General features: G+C 45.4%; 2 protein-coding genes across 3 annotated transcripts; one reads left to right on the plus strand and one right to left on the minus strand.

The window, feature by feature from the left end:
• Window positions 1-365: 365 nt before the first annotated feature.
• Window positions 366-5,331, plus strand: ABCC3 (multidrug resistance-associated protein 3). Its single transcript, XM_078576243.1, has 6 exons — window positions 366-2,809; window positions 2,896-3,522; window positions 3,610-3,774; window positions 3,857-4,151; window positions 4,238-5,062; window positions 5,134-5,331. The coding sequence occupies exons 1-6, from the start codon at window positions 455-457 to the stop codon at window positions 5,244-5,246; spliced, it is 4,380 nt and encodes a 1,459-aa protein (XP_078432369.1). The 5' UTR covers window positions 366-454; the 3' UTR covers window positions 5,247-5,331.
• A 53-nt stretch (window positions 5,332-5,384) lies between these two features.
• On the minus strand, window positions 5,385-6,369 carry LOC144703938 (transcription factor HY5-like). 2 transcript variants are annotated; one of them, XM_078576244.1, is made up of 4 exons: window positions 6,176-6,369; window positions 5,914-6,094; window positions 5,684-5,840; window positions 5,385-5,553 (listed from the first exon to the last, which is right to left on the minus strand). In XM_078576244.1, the coding sequence occupies exons 1-4, from the start codon at window positions 6,252-6,254 to the stop codon at window positions 5,485-5,487; spliced, it is 486 nt and encodes a 161-aa protein (XP_078432370.1). In that variant the 5' UTR covers window positions 6,255-6,369; the 3' UTR covers window positions 5,385-5,484. The 2 variants fall into 2 exon arrangements, with proteins under 2 accessions (XP_078432370.1, XP_078432371.1); XM_078576245.1 differs by having other exon boundaries at window positions 5,914-6,097; window positions 6,176-6,364.
• Window positions 6,370-20,161: the final 13,792 nt, after the last annotated feature.

Raw genomic sequence — 20,161 nt, forward strand, 5'->3', positions numbered from 1 at the left:
GGGGGGGGGTTTTGTGGGTGGGGGGAGACCCCCACGTGTCATTCAAGGAACAGAGAGTGGCAAGCTCCTCGCCGAGGAAGAAACCAACATCCAACAGTGTAACCTTGTCGGCATCCCTGTGGTTTGCGGTGGGCCTCTGGTCAAGAAAGGCGGGGCCATGGAATAGAATCGCGACGGCGTCGGATCTGCCGAACGACCGAGGAGGAGCTCTCCACCCTCCGTCTTTCTCCACGCCCAGACTCCTGCGAATATTCGGGCCTTCTGTAGTGGCCCCCGTGACTCTCCCCCGCAGAGACTCACGTCCTCATCTTTCTCCTTTTTCCACTGTTTCTCTTTCTTGTCTCCTCTCCGCCGTCGTGCGGCTCAAGAAGCCGCCAGCCCCATAAAACTGTCCCCACTACGGTCACCCGGAACAACGCCGCTCGCCTGCAACTCTCCCAATCAGAAGCAAGGCATGGGCTTCTTCTTCTACCTGCGGGCTCTCTCGGCCTCCTTCCACCTCGCGCTGCTTCTTCTCCTGTCAGCAGTCTGGTTTCGCCGGGTTTGCCGCCGCGGGAGTTCTTGCAAGAGCGATCACGGAAGAAGATTCAGGCTCTACCCGGCGGCGCTGTTATCGTCCACGTCGCTGGCGCTTCTCAGCCTCCCCCTCGCGGCGTTCAACCTTCTCCGCGTCCCGCCGGCGAGATGGTCGCGAGAGGAGCTCGCCATGGGGGGGGACTTAGCCGCCAGGGCTCTGTCTTGGACTGCGATAAGCGCCTACTCGTGGGTCGAGCTCCCGCGCCGGGAGGGGAGGAGATTCCCCGCGTTTCTCAGGGTCTGGTGGCTCTTCTTCCTCTTCATGTCCGCTTCCTTCCTCCTCCTCGACGTTATTCAGCTCGACCAGAACGACGTTCCTATCCACGTCTGGGCGGAGGACATCGGGTCGCTGCTCTTCGGCGTTATCCTGGCCTACGCCGCGCTGCGAGGCGGGAGAGAGGAAGCCCACGACGGCGGTGAGTCCCGCGAGCCTCTCTTGAACGGCGGCGCCGTCGCGGCGGAGTCGCCGTTCTCGAGCGCCGGAGTTTGGAGCCTGGTCACCTTCTCGTGGATGAATCCTCTATTCTCGGTGGGATACCGGACGACGCTGGACCTGAACGACGTCCCCTCGCTGGCGGCCAATGACACGGTGGACGGCGTCTTCCCCGTCTTCTCGGAGAAGCTCGACGCCTACGCCGGCGGATCGTCGGAGGGCGTGAGGACGGTCCATCTGACGAAGGCGCTGGTCTTCTCTTCGTGGCCGCTGGTGCTGTGGACGGCGTTCTGCGCGCTGGTGTACACGGGCTCGAGCTACGTTGGGCCCTGGCTCATCGACTCGTTCGTGCAGTTTCTGAACGGGCGGGGGAGGACGGCGGGGCAGGGGTATTTTCTGGTGGGTGGGTTCATCGCGGCGAAGATCTTGGAAGGGCTGTCGCAGAGGTACTGGTTCTTCAGCTTGCAGCAGGCGGGGATAAGGGTGAGAGCGTGCCTGGCGGCGGGGATTTATCAGAAGGGCATCTCCCTGTCGAACAGCGCGCGCCAGGGCCGCACGAGCGGGGAGATTATCAACCTCATGAGCGTGGACGCGGACCGAGTCGGGATGTTCACCTGGTACATGCACGACCTGTGGATGGTCCCGATCCAGGTGGGCTTGGCGCTCGCGATACTGTACGCGAATCTGGGGACGGCGGCGCTGGCGGCGCTGGCCGCGACGGTGGTGGTCATGCTGGCGAACCTCCCGCTGGGGAAGATGCAGGAGAGGTACCAGGAGAGGCTGATGGCGGCCAAGGACACGAGGATGAAGACCATGGCGGAGATTCTGAGGAACATGAGGATACTCAAGCTGCAGGCGTGGGAGATGAAGTTTCTGTCGAGGGTGACGGAGCTGAGGGAGAAGGAGGCCTCCTGGCTGAAGCGGTACGTTTACACGTCGGCCATGATCACGTTCGCGTTCTGGGGTGCTCCGACCGTCGTCTCCGTGGCGACCTTCGCGACGTGCATGCTGATGGGCGTGCCGCTGGAGTCGGGGAAGGTCCTGTCGGCGCTCGCCACCTTTAGAGTGCTGCAGGAGCCCATCTACAATCTCCCGGACACGGTCTCCATGGTTATCCAGACCAAGGTCTCGCTGGACCGGCTCGCGGAATTCCTCCGCCTGGAGGAGCTGCGGGACGACGTCGTCGAGAAGCTGCCGGCGGGCGGCGGCGCCGCCGTGGAGGTGGAAGAGGCGGCCTTCTCCTGGGACCCTTCCGCCGAGGAGCCCACGCTCAAAGACTTGAACTTTGAGATTCGACGGGGGATGACCGTGGCGGTGTGCGGCGGAGTGGGGGCTGGCAAGTCTACCCTGCTGGCCGGCATCTTGGGAGAGGTGCCCAAGACGTCGGGGTGTATCCGGCTGCATGGGACGACGGCGTACGTGTCGCAGTCGCCATGGATTCAGAGCGGGAAAATTGAGGAGAACATACTCTTCGGGAAGGCGATGGAGAGGAGCAGGTACGAGCGCGTGCTGGAGGCCTGCTCGCTGAACAAGGACCTCGAGATTTTGCCGTTTGGCGACCAGACGGTGATCGGCGAGCGCGGGATAAACCTCAGCGGCGGCCAGAAGCAGAGGATTCAAATCGCCCGCGCGCTGTACCACGACGCCGACGTCTTCCTCTTCGACGATCCCTTCAGCGCCGTGGATGCCCACACCGGGTCCCATCTCTTCAAGGAATGCTTGCTGGGTATGCTCGCTACCAAGACCGTCATCTTCGTCACGCACCAAGTGGAGTTCTTGCCGTCGGCAGATCTCATTCTGGTGAGCGGCAGATCTCTTTCAAAGCTCTCTCTCATTCCTCTACGGCCTGTTCATGCTCCTCCTCTTCTCGCGCGGGGTTTTCGCAGGTCATGAAGAATGGGAGGATCACGCAAGCGGGCAAGTACCAGGAAATTCTCCGCTCGGGCACTGAATTCATGGAGCTCGTCAGCGCCCACAGGGAAGCCCTGTCGGCGCTCGACTCCGTGGACATCTCCGGCGAAGGCGAAGTCGCCGCCTCCGGGGACGCAGAGACCCATCTCAAGAAGAAGAAGAAGACCCAGAGCGAGGACATCAGAGTCGAGCAGGGCGGCAAGTCGCAGCAGCTGGTGCAAGATGAGGAGAGAGAGAAGGGAAGAGTCGAGTTCGCCGTCTACTGGAAATACCTCACGACGGCTTACAAAGGGGCCCTCGTGCCCTTCATTCTCGGAGCGCAGATCCTCTTCCAAGGCCTGCAGATCGCCAGCAACTACTGGATGGCGTGGGCGGCGCCGCCGGCCGCGGACGCGCCGCCGCCGGTGAGCTCTCTGGTTCTGATCGTCGTCTACGTGGGCTTGGCCATGGGGAGCTCGCTCTTCGTCCTTTGCAGGGCGATGCTCGTGGCCACGGCCGGCTACAAGACCGCCACCTTGCTGTTCCACAAGATGCATGCGTGCATCTTCCGGGCTCCCATGGCCTTCTTCGACGCGACGCCCAGCGGCCGTATCCTAAACCGGGTGACAATTATAAACTAGAACTATAAAACTAGACGAATTCTAGACAATTATAAACTAGATTAGCTGAGGTTATCGCTGTTTCCGCAGGCGTCGACGGACCAGAGCGAGGTGGACACCTCCTTCGCGCCCCAGATCGGGTCCTTCGCCTTCTCGGTGATCCAGCTGCTCGGCATCGTCGCGGTCATGTCGCAGGTGGCGTGGCAGGTCTTCATCGTCTTTATCCCCGCCATCGCCGTGTGCGTCTGGTACCAGGTAATCCTTCTTTCGAGCCCGACCCCGCCGCCTCGCGCTTTGTATATCACTCACTGAGTCACTATCGGCGGCGCGCGCGCAGCAATACTACATCGCGACAGCGCGGGAGCTGGCGCGGCTGGTGGGCGTGTGCAAGGCGCCCATCATACAGCACTTTGCGGAGTCGCTGTCCGGGTCCACGACGATCCGTAGCTTCGACCAGAGGGCGAGGTTCGTGGAGACCAACTTCCATCTCAACGACAAGTACTCGAGGCCCAAGTTCCACAACGCGGCGGCCATGGAGTGGCTCTGCCTGCGCCTGGACGCGCTCGCCACGGCCGCCTTCGCCTTCTCCCTCGTCTTCCTCGTCTCCATCCCCGTCGGATCCATCAGCCCAGGCAACTCCCTCTTCCTCCTCTTCCTCCTCCTCTTCCCCCGCCTCTCTCTCTCTCCTGGGCTGACTCTCGTATCATCGCCATGGCAGCCATCGCGGGGGTGGCGGTGACGTACGGGCTGAACCTGAACATGATCCAGTCCTGGGTCATCTGGAACCTCTGCAACCTCGAGAACAAGATAATCTCCGTGGAGAGGATTCTGCAGTACACGAGCATCCCAAGCGAGCCGCCGCTCGCCGTGGAAGGCAGCCCGGCGGAGACGAGCTGGCCGTCGCGCGGCGAGGTGGACTTGCGCGGGCTGCAGGTGAGGTACGCGCCGCGGCTGCCGCTGGTGCTGAGAGGGCTGACCTGCGTGCTGCCCGGCGGGAAGAAGACGGGCATCGTCGGAAGAACGGGGAGCGGGAAGTCGACGCTGATCCAGGCCCTGTTCAGGATAGTGGAGGCCGCCGCGGGGGAGATCTTGATCGACGGCAGAAACATCGCGACCGTCGGTCTCCACGATCTGAGATCCCGGCTGGGCATCATCCCCCAGGACCCGACCATGTTCGAGGGCACTCTCCGGAGCAACCTCGACCCTCTCGAGGAGCACTCGGACGAGGCGGTCTGGCAGGCGCTGGACCGGTGCCAGCTCGGCGACCAAGCCCGGAAGCGGGGGGCGCTGCTCGACTCGGCGGTGACGGAGAACGGGGAGAACTGGAGCGTCGGGCAGCGGCAGCTGGTCTGCCTGGGCCGAGTCATACTGAAAAAGAGCAAGATCCTGGTGCTCGACGAGGCCACCGCGTCCGTCGATACCGCGACGGACGGCCTGATTCAGCGGACGCTGCGGCTCCACTTCTCCGGCTCCACCGTGCTCACCATCGCCCACAGGATAACCTCCGTCCTCGACAGCGACATGGTCCTCGTCCTCGACAACGGTAACCCTCTTCCCTCTTCCTTCTTCCCTCTTCCTCTGTTTCTGAGCTTCTGACCGTCGCGGGTTGCGCAGGCGCCATTGCCGAGTTCGATTCCCCCGCCCGCTTGCTCGAGAACAAGTCTTCCATGTTCGCCAAGCTCGTCGCCGAGTACAGCGCCAGATCAAGCTCCAGCTTTCAGTTTTGACCTTCCTTTCCCCCTGTCGGCAGTAGCTTCTCCCTCCTTCTCCAGTATTCTCTCTTGCTCAACGAGATCAACAATTTTGTGTTCAGTCGATACCTGCCTGAGTTATGAGACTTGGCCGGGCAGTTGAGATCTCCGCCATGGAAGAGAAGACGCGGACTCAACTTCCGCGGAGACGAGAGCGAGAGCGAGAGCGAGAGAGAGGAGAGGAAGAAGCAGAGTGCAGAAGTATGAAGCTCTCTCAAACGGATCCCTCGCCGTGAGCGTTGGTCGGCGCTCCCCGCCGCCCAGCGGAAGCGTTCTTCAGTATCTGCCGATAAAAGCGAAGAAAAGATGGAGTCTTTAGAGACGGCAGAAGCAGACAGAAGAAGAAAGACCCCGGATAATCTCGGATCCGCCGGCTCGAATAGGACAGGTTCAGACATGGGGAGAGCACCTACGTGTCTTAGCATCTGGTTCTCGTTCTGCAGGGTGGAGAGGCGCTCCTCCAGCTCCGAGTTGCGCTTCTCGATCTCGCTCACCTTGGCCTCGAGCTCGGTCAAATAGGCCTTCTTCCTCTCTCTTGCCTGCTGCGCCGATACCCTGTTCCGCAGCAACCTACTCTCCCATCGGAAGAGAATAGAGAATTTCAGACGATATTCTACCGCAGGGGCAAGGCTTTCATTCTCACCGCTTCAGGCGCTTGTGCTCCTTGTCCGCCGGGTCTCTCCCCCTCTTCCGCAGGGCAGCGGCCTCGCTCGAAGAAGCCTGCCGCCGCGCCACCGAAGAGACCTCCCTCCCGGAAACCGAGGTCCCCGCCGGCAGCTCCCCCCCGAAATCCGGCACTTTCCTGATCTCCTCGTCGCTCTCCCCTCCTTCGCCGATTCCCAAGTCAGCCGCAAAGAAGAAGCGATCTGCGAGCAATAATCCTCGAAATCGAACGGGGATTTTACCTTCTCTCAGCTGGTGCACCGCCGAACTGGACGATCTCTCGCTGCTCGACGGTATCGAGCTCGTCGCCTGATCCTGCATTCTTCTTCCCCCGAGATCCAATTTCGATGCCGGCCGCTGGCAGTGCACGAGCGAGGTAGAGACAAAGTCCAGCAGCAAGACAGAGAGAAGGAATGGGATTCTACTTGCATCTCCGTGCCCTTTTTGAAGATATGTACTTTAGGAGCGTTGAACAGATACAGAGACTTGTCCAAAAGACGAAATTGCACCGGCCGTTGCGCCAGATCAAAGGGCAAAACCAGACATTTCTTTTAGAAATTTCTTCTCGCGCGGGGTTCTTCCTCTCACTGGCTACCGTCCCCCCCAGCGGGTAAAGCGTCCATCTGTACGTTTTCTGGCGGATTTTGAACCGTCCGATCATATCGCATCTGACGGTGAGGAAGCGTCCGCGTGGAATCATAATGTCCACCAGTCGCCTCTTGATCCAAGACTGTAGAATGAGAAGCGTGGAGCTATCTTATCCGTCCGCTTGAGTCGGTATATCCCACGGGATCCAGCCGATCCGGGGGTATCATACTTTCCAAAATGAATCCAACTTTGGATTTATTTACGCTTCGCCCTTCCCGACTTCTTCGGAAGTTTAGAATGTGAATTTGCTACTGGGCCCGATATCGGAATCAACTGTCCATTAAAGAAAATGAGGGACTTGTCCCTAGAGAGCTAGAGTAAATGCCAAGCGACCAAGTGGCGTGTCACTACTACAAAGAAAAACTAGGGGGCAATAAAAACCGGTTACGGGCCCACCGATGGGAGAAAATAGCTCATACCCTTCAGCTCAGGGCTCTTCATGCTGGCCCGATCCAGGACATGTAGCTGTCACTAGGCCCAAACAAAATGGAGAAAGAGGTTTCCACTTGGGTGCTACTGTTCAGATAATGCTTCCAAACACGGATATCTGATATCGATTATGATAAGGATTTTGTGCAAAACTTGTCTGCTACCAGGGACGCCATTATTGATGTCTGATGCCCGTTATCGGTTAATGGATACAGACAACGCTTAATTGTCATTACGATATCTGATATTAAATCTGTTATATGTTAGTGTTTCTCCATAAAATTGATTTTCGTGTGTATATATACCATATTGTTAAACAGCCATCAGATGTAGGATATTTTAACTTATTCAATAGATTTAAATATAATATTCTATTTTGACTTGGAGATATGATAAAGAGGGATGCATCCTTTGCATTTAAAGGACAGTAATCCCTTGCAAAGAGTGAGAGGTGCTCAAGGAGTTCGCCTTCATGTTCACATTTACAACATATCAAGTAAAATACAATTGACTGAGTCAATTGATGAAGACATCCTCCTCGTATGGGCACTACGATTTGACTGTCCCGATAGAGTCCCAGTTTTTAGCAAAGGCCTAAAACTTATCTACAGTCTGGACACGGTGTGGTCCCGTCCCATCATATTGACTAGTCCATGTCAAAGTCAAAGATGAAAAAGTAAAAAACAGCATGGACGAAGACACAAAAAAGGAAGAAGAAAATTAGAAGGAATAAGAAATATGAATAAAAGATGGATAAATGGAAAAAGGGAGAATATAAAAAGAAGAAGGGGAAACAAAAATATTAATAAAAGAGGGAGACAAGAAGAAGAAAACAAAAAGATAAGAATATAAAAAGTAAAACAAGGGAAAATGAAACTTTTAATAAAATAGGAAGAAGAGAAGAATAATAAAAGATGAAGAAAAGAAAAAGAGAAGAATATAAAAAGTAGAAGATGGGAACATGAAAATATTAATAAAAGAGCAAAGAAAAATGTAGTGAAGAAGAGAAAAATAAGAAAGCAAGATGAACATACTAATTAAAAGAACGAGAGGAGAAGAAAAAAAGAAGATGAAGTCAATAATAAAAGAAGAAGAAAAGAATAATAACACAAGAAGAGACGAATAAGAGAAGAACAAGAAGAAGAAAAAAAGGAATTGAGAAGAATAAGAAAAGGAAGAAAACAAAACACAACAAAGAAAAGAAAAGGAGAAAAGGAGGGGGTGGAGAGACAGACATTGCAGCCCCTCTGGAGGGTTTCTACACTGGAAGGGTCTTCCTGATTGACTGACAGATACACCACTAGTCCTTGTGGAATTTGTCACCCAAAGCATTGTGCACGTTGATATATGGTCGTGTGTGTTGGTTCTAGTCCTTAATTGAATTCTTGTAGAGAAAAATGTTCATGTAACTGAAGGTGGAAATGAATTCTCAATTTATCTCTAAATATAGTAAACCTAGAGGCGTTCATGTGCCCGCTCTCTAGAAGTATCCATGCGATCAAGGGACCGTTGAATCTCCTCTTTTTCGTCTCCAATTCCATGTAAAGATCTGGTTGATCTTCTCACCATTAATACATTCTAATGGAGTGAGTGGAGACTCAGAGATAGAATAAAAGGGGTCCATATTTAGCTAGCATGGGCACCTACAATGGGTGACACCACCAGTGGTTATCGTATGTGTATAATCCTTTCTCCTCTTGAGACGCTCAAAGGACTCAAGTATGGTTAGTTATCAAACCCTAATCTGTCATTCTGTTGGTGTTGATGCTTAATGGGGATTATTGAATACCTCCAATATCCCTATTACCCTGCCCATGTATTTGATGCATCTTCTTCCTTGATTCAATATCCTCTTATATTGAGGGCAGACGATCCCATTTTGATCACTCCATCACTTTCGTGTATTAGTTACTATGCATGAGCTAAGAAATATTTAAATACTATGATCAGGGACTTGTGTGTCTTAGTCAAAATATGATTATTTAAACACATGATTTACTTGATATTTCCTTCTACAACTTTGAGATGAATCAATGTAATTGACATTTAGGTATAATATAATTTAGGGATTCATACAGATCACTTTTGTGCACTTTGTCTCAAAAGAGAACCCATTGTATGTCCTTAATATCTCTACACTAATGGCCACATGATTAGCCATACTTAATTGTATAAGTAGGACCAGATAGTGGTATTTTATTTGGATATCTCGACTTTTTGTCTCGAGTATCAAAAAATAGGAATATTCAAAATACCTTTTAGTGATTGATGTATTATGATCTAATAATAATAGTTCATTAGATCACTGCACATACTCCTGTAACTTCATTATAGAAGTCACACCCTATTAATAATGAGTAAATATTAATTTCAAATAACTTAAATAAATCATGGAAGTGTGATTTGCTTGACCACCATATAATATCCATCAATCCACCACTTGGACTAAAGCCAATCACCCATATGCAACAATCCCATTATTTTATAGTGATGCTTAGAAACATCGTGAGCTAGGGCCTTCATTAGTGGGTCTGAAATGTTTTTAGTTAATGGAACTCTTTTCATCACAATGTGCTTTGACTTTTAATTAGGTCCGTGGCTCTTTCGCTTGTGCTATTGATCCATTTTTTTCACACAACAATGGTATAAGCTCTGAGATCTAAAGAAAAATACCAAGCTCATAGATGACTTTATTCAACCATTTTGCTCCTTTTTCAGCTTTGAATATTGAAAAAAATAGCCAAATAGTGAGAGTGAACAAAAAACACTTGATGCAATCTATCGAATTATGGCCACATTCCTATGGTCCAATTATGAGGGTGAATAAAAAAAGATACATTGGATATAATTGAAAATTTTATGATTTTCGAAAGAACCAATGTCTTGGGAATTAGAAACCTAGAGGATATTATGAAATTATACAGACAAAAAGAGCATGAAATTTCCACAAAAATGAAGCTCCTTGGGCCAAACTAATAAGACCCAAAATTGGGCATTGGGATCTAGAATTAATAACTAGACATTTGCCACAAATAATTCAAAAAATCACAGACATGTGATAGGAAATGTTGAATATTATTCATAGGAATATTGTACAAGGCCAAGTGATTGTTTGGAAGACATATTAGATGGCTCTAGGATGCATAGGAAAACTACCTAATATGTTGATCCGAGAACCAGCTCTTATAGTCCAACAACTCCTAGATCAGGATTGGGGAAACGTTGAGACAATCTATTATACCAGAAATCTTCATTGAAGAAATTAGAAAAAAATGCTCAACTTGATAATCACTTAGACTTCATTGTATGGTCTTACACCACCAAGAGAGTTTACAACAAAATGAGTTATGGAGTATTTTTTATTGATAAAACCAAGTACATGATATCCGTTGGCATATGGAAAACTGTTGTCCTAGAAAAGATAACATTCTTCCTATGGAAGATGCTTAGGAATAGGTCGCCACAGAAAATAAAAAAACAAAACTTATCACACTTTACACCATACTTGAAACATTTGATGTAATAGATTCAAACACACTTTTGTATAAACACTCGAGTGCATTAATTCTGACTATGTATTATTAACTATATATTCCATCAAAATTTTCTATTTCAAATTTATAGAGTGTTTGGCCAACAACCAAAGTTAAGATGAGTTCAAGAAATGTCTTTCATCAAGGGGTAGTGGTAAAATTGATTTAGCCATCAGAATTCCTTCAATGGTGATTGTTTAAGTCACCCATTCAGTTTTTTGTCATTATCTCACTATGCGTCTACGAATTTTTTTCATCCATATAATTACTCATTTTAATGTATTTCCATAAAGACTACCTCATTATATTTTGTTGTAGACCTGCTGAGAGAAATTCACAAATAACAGATTAAAATGTAGCTGGGGAAAACAAATCCCACTATGAAGAAGTATGTGTGTGTTGTCATAAACATTCGATCCAAGGTACCAGACCATAAAACTGAATTTGGTAGTATAATTTATGTTTATATGAATTGAATGGAGTACAGAGGATTATTATAACTTTCAATAGGTGAGTTACTATATGCATCCTAGAAAATGCAGATAATATCTCTATGTATCTCTAAGATGAGTAGGATTTTTCTCGTTTGCAACTCTAGGAGATGGAACCGCTTGAATTGAAGATGGGTTATAGGCGTGAAAAACACTTGTCATGTGTCACCTCAAAGATATGATAAAATGTTGTTGTAAGAAAAGTCATGCTATTAGTATTATTATTTCCTTCTGCTGTCCACGAATGAAAAAATCATCATATCCTTAGACCGACAAATGATTCTACGTCATGTAATTAGTTTGAACCCCCTGAGCGGATGATTCTTTTGTCCACCTCAAAGATATGATAAAATGTTGTTGTAAGAAAAGTCATGCTATTAGTATTATTATTTCCTTCTGCTGTCCACGAATGAAAAAATCATCATATCCTTAGACCGACAAATGATTCTACGTCATGTAATTAGTTTGAACCCCGTTCCGTCAACGTTCATGCACTATAACCAGAACCACTTCCACATAAAGCTCTCTATTTTAGTCCTCACCAACCATAGCAGCAAGAAGGTAGATATTGAAGAAGAGGATACATCCAAATCAGAAAATGCACGTTTCTCAATGTTGGAGCATTCTTCGATGCCAAAATTATATATCTCACCTTTGTGGTATTTGCCATTGTGGCCTCCTACAGAATGTATCAACATGTTCACATCATTGAAATGTTACCTTAAAAAGAGGTAAATATACAGATACACATATGGAAAAATATACAGACATACATATTGAAGATGAAGGCAAAGTACGGTGTTAATTTTAAAATGTATTTTTGAATAAAGAATCTTGCTCAAATATATATTTTAGGAGTGAGGTTGTTCCCATAGTATCTGGCCTATAGAGATGGATCTAATAGTTGACTCAGTGTTAGGGAAACTAAGATGATAATAAGTATAATAAAATAGATTAGTTATATAGTTGAGTAAGAGAAGGGATAAGGTCATGTAAGGAGAAGACAGTAAAAATGTAGAGGGTTAGTAGTAAGTGGAAGGAAGGTAGGGAGAACTAGGGAAAGGAAGGTATGCCTTAAGTTTAGACGAGCTTACTTAATCAAATAAAAAGGGAGAGAATAATACAAGATAATAGGAATTAATAGGAATGATTAAAGGATCAATGTTTATACTATGCTACAGTTAATAAGTATTTGTAAATATTTTTATATGATTAAATTGGGAGGAAATAAGATAAATTGGTTGTATCCATGATGTGTTTGTCAAAATGCCACAAGAGACCCTACTAGAAAACAATATTCAAAATTAGATTTCTAACAAATTATAGATTTATAGACAGACAGACAGACAAACAAACAAACATACATACATATATATATATATATATATATATAAAGATAGACAAACACAGACAGATAGATAGATATAAAAGAAAAAAGCCAGTATTTGATTCATTCTCTTGTTATTTTGATAGGATTCATAAAACATTGAAGTCATACATTATAGCTTCACTTTATTCTCTATCATGGTTTTCAAAATTTACCATATTCAGAATCCAAAGAATAAGCTGGAAATGAGTTATAGAGGAAGGAGGAGGAGAACATGGGGTCTCTTATGTTCACATTGGGAGTGGCATGCACTTGCCACTCAAGGAAGTAGAGCATGGTTTGCACCAATTATTATTCACCATGGTCAACTAATCAGGGAACCTAAATCAGCATGGAAAAATAGGAGAGCACTACTCATTCAAGTGAGGGAAATTATGAGAAGGCATGAAAAAAAGTATAAGTAAAAGGCTATCAAAAAGGAAAGAAATGGCCAAACCCAGGTATCAACACAAACAAAGAAGCAGAAACACATATGAGAAGGCACAAGCAAAATAATAAATCAAGCTGGCATCAACAAGGTGGAAAAGGCCTGAAAGAACGAGCTGCAAACTGCAAAGTGTTTCCTTCTGATCACACCAACATAGCCAGCTCATCCATCAAATATTGAAGCTAAACTCCTACAGTGACTATGGTCTCTAGACCTGAAGCTAGGGTGAAAGGAGTACACAATGAGTGATTATTTGATGCAAACCATGCACTACCATGTGGATGACAAAATATGGGCCTCTCCTCAAGAGACCATGGGTGGTATCTTCTTCTCTACCTTCAATAATCGGCCTAGCTAAATCTCTGAGGTCTTTACTGGTGGATGTGATATTAAATCATTCTAACTTATTAATATCTACAGATATCATGGGATCTGTTTGAACAATATCATGCATTTCTGTTTCGATCAAAATCTGGAAAAATACATGAGTATACTCATACATAAAAATCTTTTCATATTTTCACTTGACATTGAAGTTATCTTTCTTTTTTTAAACTATTGATACAACAACAAGAAGAGACTGGTGAATTAGCAAATCAGGCTCTGCACACAAGGTAACAATCTAGAGAGGCAAAGAAAAACCTAGGAAGATGAGTACTAGAAGAAAGGAAACATGTAGCAACATTAAATGGATGGACAGAAATGGTAGAAAAGCTTCTCCTACAAGAGGAAACCAAGTAGGAATGAAGGAGAATCAACCAAGCAATCATAATTGATACCCACAACAATGATCCCTAGGAGCTTGCGAATTTCATATTCACAACTCCGTTTCCGCTAGAAATCTCATATGAATGGTTCTTGGAAACAAAGCATGTTAAACAATGTATTATTACGTTCCTATTAATGACTAATTTATTTGAAAAAAGATAGATAGATATATAAATAAATACACAAAACAAATAGAAAGATATTTCTACATTCATAAAAACATTATCGAAAGATAGAGAGATAGATAGGACATATAGATAGATATATTGATAAACAGGTGGATAGAGGGATTCACAGACACACAAACAAATAGACAGATGGATAGATAGATAGATGAACTTTACAAACCAGGCATGCAGACTTCTTTTAATTCCATAGATGGTTTGTTGATGCAAATGAACATTTGAAGACTCCCCTTACGTGATATAACTAAAGGTTTATTAATAAAGACTTGTTCTTCTAAGTTATCATAAAAGGAAACAGTTATTCCTATTAATGAAATTATTTATTGTGATGCATGACAAATGACACCATGGTGTGAATAGAGTTTAACAAAATGATGAGTGAGAATATATTTACGTAGTCAGTTCTTTAAGCTTGATTGAAGCAATGAGCAACTGTATGATCCTTATGACGAGTGATGGAGGCATCCAAATTATACCATAATGTGAAGAGACACTTTTATGCCACAATAGTGCCATCAGTGGGGCCAGGATCCACTGTCCAAATGGCACGGGCAATCTAGCAATAATCTATAATCTCTATTGCTGCTTTCTATTCAAGAGCTTTGTGCAATGCAATGGGAAGGTGAAGATCATCCATACACGGTGCAGATGGAGAGTTTGAGGGCAATATTGATTCAAATGGAGAATATGGGAACGAATCTACCACTAGTACCAAATCATTGGCAGATGATGTAAGAGGTTGCAATGTCAACAATGAAGGTGTAGGAGAAATATGAGGTGGAAGTCTAGGAATCACAGAAACAGATGCATGAGTGGCCCATGATGGTAGACAGGCATAAGGAGACGCCTCATGGAAAGTAATCCAACTGATGTAACACAGTCACAAGTATAAGAAAAAACATGATGAAAAAGTTTTTAAAACGAAGCTTACTGATTTTGAACAAAAGCATTGCATTGAAGAACTCAAGGGGGTACGAGGAAAAGTGAAGCATTGGAGAAAATATGATAACTGGGATTCAAATTCCTTAAAGGAGCTTACTGAAGGTTACCACTATTTGATGGTTCTCCAACAATTCTACTATGAGAACAAAATCTCACAGTAACCTGCCAGAATGGAAGGAGAGTTATACACACACACATATATGTATGTTTATATATTTGTATATAGATGTACATATATATATATATATTTATATATATAAACTTCGCTTAAGTCCATAGATGGTTTGTTGAAGCAAATAAACCTTTGAAGACTCCCCCTAAATATTATACCCTGAGGTTTCTGAATACGGACTTGTTCTTCTAAGTTACCATCAAGAAAGGCAACACTTATTCCTAGTAATAAATATATTTATCATGATGCAGGAAAAATGAGAGCAGAGTGTGAATAGAGTTCAACAAAATGATGATAGAGAATGTATTTATGTAGTAAATGCCATAAGCTTGGGCAAAGCAACGAGCAATTGAACGAGGCTCATGACAAGCGATGGAGCCATATAAATTGTACTATGAGTTGAAGACCTACCTGTATGGCATTATGTTTCCATCAGCGGGGCTAGGAAACAATTTTCCAAATGTCACAGGTTATGTGGCACCAATCTCCAACTCTATTGTTGACTTACGGTCAAGATGTTTGTGCAACGCGATGGGATGGCAAGTTTGAGGGCAATGTGGATTGAAATGTAGAATGTGGGAATAAATCTGCTACTAGTACCAAGTCATTTGCGTAAGAGATAAGAGGTAGTGATGCCAATGATGGAGGAACAGGAATAATAATGACATGAGGAGAATTATAAGTAACAATAAAAGGTAGAAGTCTAGGAGGCAGAGAAAAAGATGCATGAGTGGACCAGGATGGCAAAGAGTAGAAAGGAGATCCCTCATGGGAAGTAACTTCAGCTGATGTGACAGTCACAAGTAAAAGTTAAAAAACCTGATAATCCTTTTGTGTGCACAAGTAATCCACAAGAATGTATTTTAGGGCATGAGGAAAATTTTATTGAAGATAAGCTTAGGGATCATGATCAAAAACGTTGCATCAAAGAATATGAGGGAGTTAGGGGAAAAGTGGAGCATTGGAAAAAAGTGATAAATAAGATTCGTATCCCCTAAAGGGGTGAAATGAAGGTCCATCACTCTTTGATGATTCTCAAATAATTATATTATGAGAAGAAAATCTCACAATACCTGACAGGGTTGAGCAAGACAGGAGAGTGCTATAGAGGAGAGTCAAAGATATGTATGTGCATAATATACACAGGGAAGAGAGATAAAACATAACAAATTGATCTTTATACCGTCAATAAATTATACGCAAAAGTTAGGTAGCTTAGTTTTCGTAAGCAAAGTATTATTGTTTCACTCTTCTCAAATAAGTAGCCTGTGAAAACAAAATCTCACAATAACATGATACATAAATCATTAATAATTAATAAGATCTATTTTTTCATAATTAATAAGAAAATATCCACATCATATTTTAATAACTTAAGAAGAAAATTTTAAAGAGAAGTCATGATATTAAAGTAAGAGTGGTTGTTTTAAACTAATTAGAAATCAGTATATAGTCTTGAATCCCAATTCATTAGTTGGAAACAGATATCCTGAATGGGAGGTAAATGTGCTAATTCAATTTTCATTGTCCTTAATGAACCTTTAAGACATACTTATTTTTATTTATCAGAATCTTACATGATTAAATTTATTGTCACGGGTTTTAAGATCAGTTTTATTAAACAAAATAATAACATAAAGTACCCTTCAGATAATCAGTTATCCATTTGATACTAATTTCAATATAGATAGAACTACAGAAGGACGTGTTCTTACTGAAATTCAGTCAGACCAGACTGAACCGGATCGACAGTCAGCCTCTTTAGGGCTCACTGAAGGTCCGGTCCTGGTTCTGGTTTGCATATTGAACCAGACTGAAGACCGCATGCTCTCTATCTTTCCCTCTCTCCCTCTCGCACTCTTGATCTTGTTCTCTCTCCCTCTCTAGGTCGTCCTCTCTCTCTCACTCTCTCCCACTCTTCCTCTTTCCCTCTTTCTCTCACCCCCTCTCCCAGTCTTTCCCTTTCCCTCTTTCTCTCACCCCCTCTCCCAGTCTTTCCCTTTCCCTCTTTATCTCGCCCTCTCACCCGCTCTTCCTCTTTCCTTCTCTCTCTCTCTCTCCCTCTCTCCCTCTCTCCCGCTCACTCTCTCTCCCCTCTTCCTCTCCATCTTTCCCTCTGGTTCTTTCTCACTCCCCCCCTCTTGTTCTCTCTCCCCCTCTATCCTGCTCTCCCACTCTCCATCTCTCCTCTCCCTCTCTTCGCTGTCCCTCTTTCCCTCTTTCTCTCACACTCTCTCCCAGTCTTTCCCTTTCCCTCTTTATCTCGCCCTATCACCTGCTCTTCCTCTTTCCTTCTCTCTCTCTCTCTCTCCCTCTCTCTCGCTCACTCTCTCTCCTCCTCTCTTCCTCTCCATCTTTCCCTCTGGTTCTTTCTCACTCTCCCCCTCTTGTTCTCTCTCCCCCTCTATCCTGCTCTCCCACTCTCCCCCTCTCCTCTCCCTCTCTCCCGCTATCCCTCTCTCTCTCTCTCACACTTTTTTCTGCTCTCACTCTCTCCCTCTCTCCCTCTCTCACCCTCTCTCTATCTCATTCTCTTCCTCTCCCTCTTGATGAAGATAGAGGTTCTACCGAAGTAGAAAGATGAATGCAGAAAGAGGAAGTAAAAAGAGAATAACTAAAAAGATACTTGAGTTAAACAAGAAAGAAGTATTTAAAGATGATCAATATGAGGATCAAACTGTTCTGTATTTATAGGCATCGAAGATGGGTTAACCTCACCATAGTTAAACTTAACCATGGTAAGGTAACTTGTGTCTGGAAAATTGTAGCGCTATCATGCCTTCGTAGAGCCGTCTCAAGTGTCAGGAGATGCCTTGTCAGGAGGTTGCGTAACATCCCCCGGCAAGCTCATTAGGGGAGTGAGGTTGAGCTTGGATCTGAGACGAAGAAATGTTTGCTTTAGAAGACATTTAGTCAGGAGATCAGCCAGTTGATGTTGGCTAGGCGTAAATCAAACTTGAAGTAGCTTAGCAGCAATCCGCTCTTGGACGAATTGAAAGTCAATCTCAACATGTTTAGTCCGTGCATGAAAAACTGGATTTCTGGCCAAGTATGTAGCTCTGAGATTGTCACACCAAAGAATTGGTGTGTTGGTGGATTGTAGGTGGAGTTCTTTCCTAAGAGATTCAATCCAATTGAGTTTAGAAGTCACATTTTCCATGGCCTTGTATTCTACTTCCATGCTTGACCGAGAGACTGTTGCTTGATTTTTGGAGTTCCATGAAATGAGGTTGGTGCCGAGATAAATTAAGTATCCTCTAGTAGAGCGTTGATCATCAGCATCACTTACCAAATTTGCATCACTAAATATACTCAAGGTAGAGTGAGTGTTAGAATAAAAAGTAAGGTCATAATTCATGGTACCCTGGAGGTAACGAAGAATATGTTTGACTTCTTTCCGGTGGATAGGTTGGGGATTCTGCATGTGTTGACATGCTTTATTTACGGCATAGCAAATGTTGGGACAAGATAAGGTCAAGTACTGAAGAGAGCCAACAATCTGGCGATACGTCGTGGTATCACACTAATCAGAGGCGGTTGACGATGTTGCAGTGGAGGCGGAAGTAGCTGTAGGCTTGCAATGAAGCATGTTTGCCCGTTGAAGAATTGTGGAGAGATACTAAGCTTGAGAAAGGACAAGACCGTAAGGTTGAGAGATTAGTTGGATACCTAAAAAATGGCGAGCAGGGCCGAGATTGCGAATAGCAAATGCCTGAAGAAGAGAGGCGAGCATAGCTTGAACCCCCTGGCGATCCGATCCCATGAAGAGAAAATCATCTACATAAATAAGAAGATAGAGACACGAAGTAGGGGTAATTTTTTATTTTTTAAATAAGATCAAGTGCGTGAGCCAATAAAACCAATGGAAATTAGATCAGTAGACAGCTTTAGAAACCAAGCATGTGGAGCTGGTTTGAGGCGGTAGAGAGATTTGTGAAGAGGACACATGTGATGAGGAAAATGAGGATTATAGAAACCTGGTGGTTGTTTCATGTAGACAGTTTCTTGAAGATCTATGTCAAGAAAGGCATTAGAGACATCCAATTGATGGATGATCCAATTACGATAGACAATAATGGAGAGGATGAGAAGAATAGAGAATACTTTGACAACATGGCTGAATGTCTCTTAGTAATCAAGACTGGTGGTGTGACGGAAACCTTGAGCCACGAGATGTGCCTTGTAGCGGTCAATGGAGCCATCATGATGTGTCTTGAGGTCGTATACCCACTTGCAGCCTAAAACACGAATGTTGGGATGCGGAGCGACCAGAGTCCAGGTGTTATTGCAAAGCAAGGCTTGATATTTAGCAATCATAGCTTGATGCCAAGCGGGATGACAAGCCACAACAGTGAAATAAGTGGGTTCAGCTGGAAATGACGTTATGACATGTAGGAGAAATAGAAGATGAGGACAAGTGAAGGGGAAGGGTGCAGGCGTGCAGGTCAGTGAGAGTACGAGTGGGTCAAAGGTGTGAGTGCGAAGAGAGAGTCGAAGTGGTATCCAAAGATAGTGGAGAGGGATAAATTGGAGTGGACATGTGGGGAGGGCCATTGAGGGGTGAAGACGGTAGGATGTCAAGAGTAGCATATGTGGAAGCAGCGGAGGTTGAGTCGACCATCCAAGATGAAGACGAGGAAGAGAATGAGGGTGTAGCAGAATGGCTCCCAGAGGGAGGAATGGGAAGAGGATAATGATGAGATGGTCTTGGTTCGAGAAGGCCTGATGTAGTGGAATGTGGAGAGGAGATTGTTCCAAGAAGAGTTGGAAAATGATAGACATGCTCGTTTAAAATAACGTCATGTGAGATGTAGAATTTACATGTGCGTGGAGATAGAGTCCGGTAACCATGATGATGAGGACTGTAGCCAATGAAGATGCACCGTTCAGAGTAAAGACTGAATTTGGTGGAGGCATAAGGACGTAGGTTGGGAAAGCAGAGGCAGCCAAACGATTTTAAAAAAGTGTAATGCGGTGTTTGCTGAAAAAGAACCTCGTATGGTGACTCATGAGAGAGAGTAGGCATACGATTTATGAGGTACGTGGCGGTTGAGGTAGCTTCATCCCAATAAGATTGCAGCATGGATACGTGATGAAGTAATGCGAGGGCACTCTCGATGATATGGTCATGCTTTCTCTTGGTCGTGCCATTTTGCTGAGTGCGGACAGGAGATCTGGTGGGAAATGCCATGGGACCGAAGATACTTGTTGAGAGCCTAAAACTCACCACCCCAGTCAGACTGGAG

The sequence above is a fragment of the Wolffia australiana genome, chromosome 5 (assembly GCF_029677425.1).
Source record: "Wolffia australiana isolate 7733 chromosome 5, ASM2967742v1".
Lineage (NCBI taxonomy): Eukaryota > Viridiplantae > Streptophyta > Magnoliopsida > Alismatales > Araceae > Wolffia > Wolffia australiana.

Excerpts from the sequence above, each read along its gene's own strand:
- LOC144703938 (XM_078576245.1), bottom strand. The coding sequence starts at position 6,254 with ATGCAGGATCAGGCGACGAGCTCGATACCGTCGAGCAGCGAGAGATCG. Across the intron at positions 6,098-6,175 it reads GGTGCACCAGCTGAGAGAAG|GAGGGGAGAGCGACGAGGAG; the intron begins GTAAAATCCCCG and ends GAATCGGCGAAG. Across the intron at positions 5,841-5,913 it reads GAGCACAAGCGCCTGAAGCG|GTTGCTGCGGAACAGGGTAT; the intron begins GTGAGAATGAAA and ends ATGGGAGAGTAG.
- ABCC3 (XM_078576243.1), top strand. The coding sequence starts at position 455 with ATGGGCTTCTTCTTCTACCTGCGGGCTCTCTCGGCCTCCTTCCACCTC. Across the intron at positions 3,775-3,856 it reads CCGTGTGCGTCTGGTACCAG|CAATACTACATCGCGACAGC; the intron begins GTAATCCTTCTT and ends GCGCGCGCGCAG. Across the intron at positions 4,152-4,237 it reads CGTCGGATCCATCAGCCCAG|CCATCGCGGGGGTGGCGGTG; the intron begins GCAACTCCCTCT and ends TCGCCATGGCAG.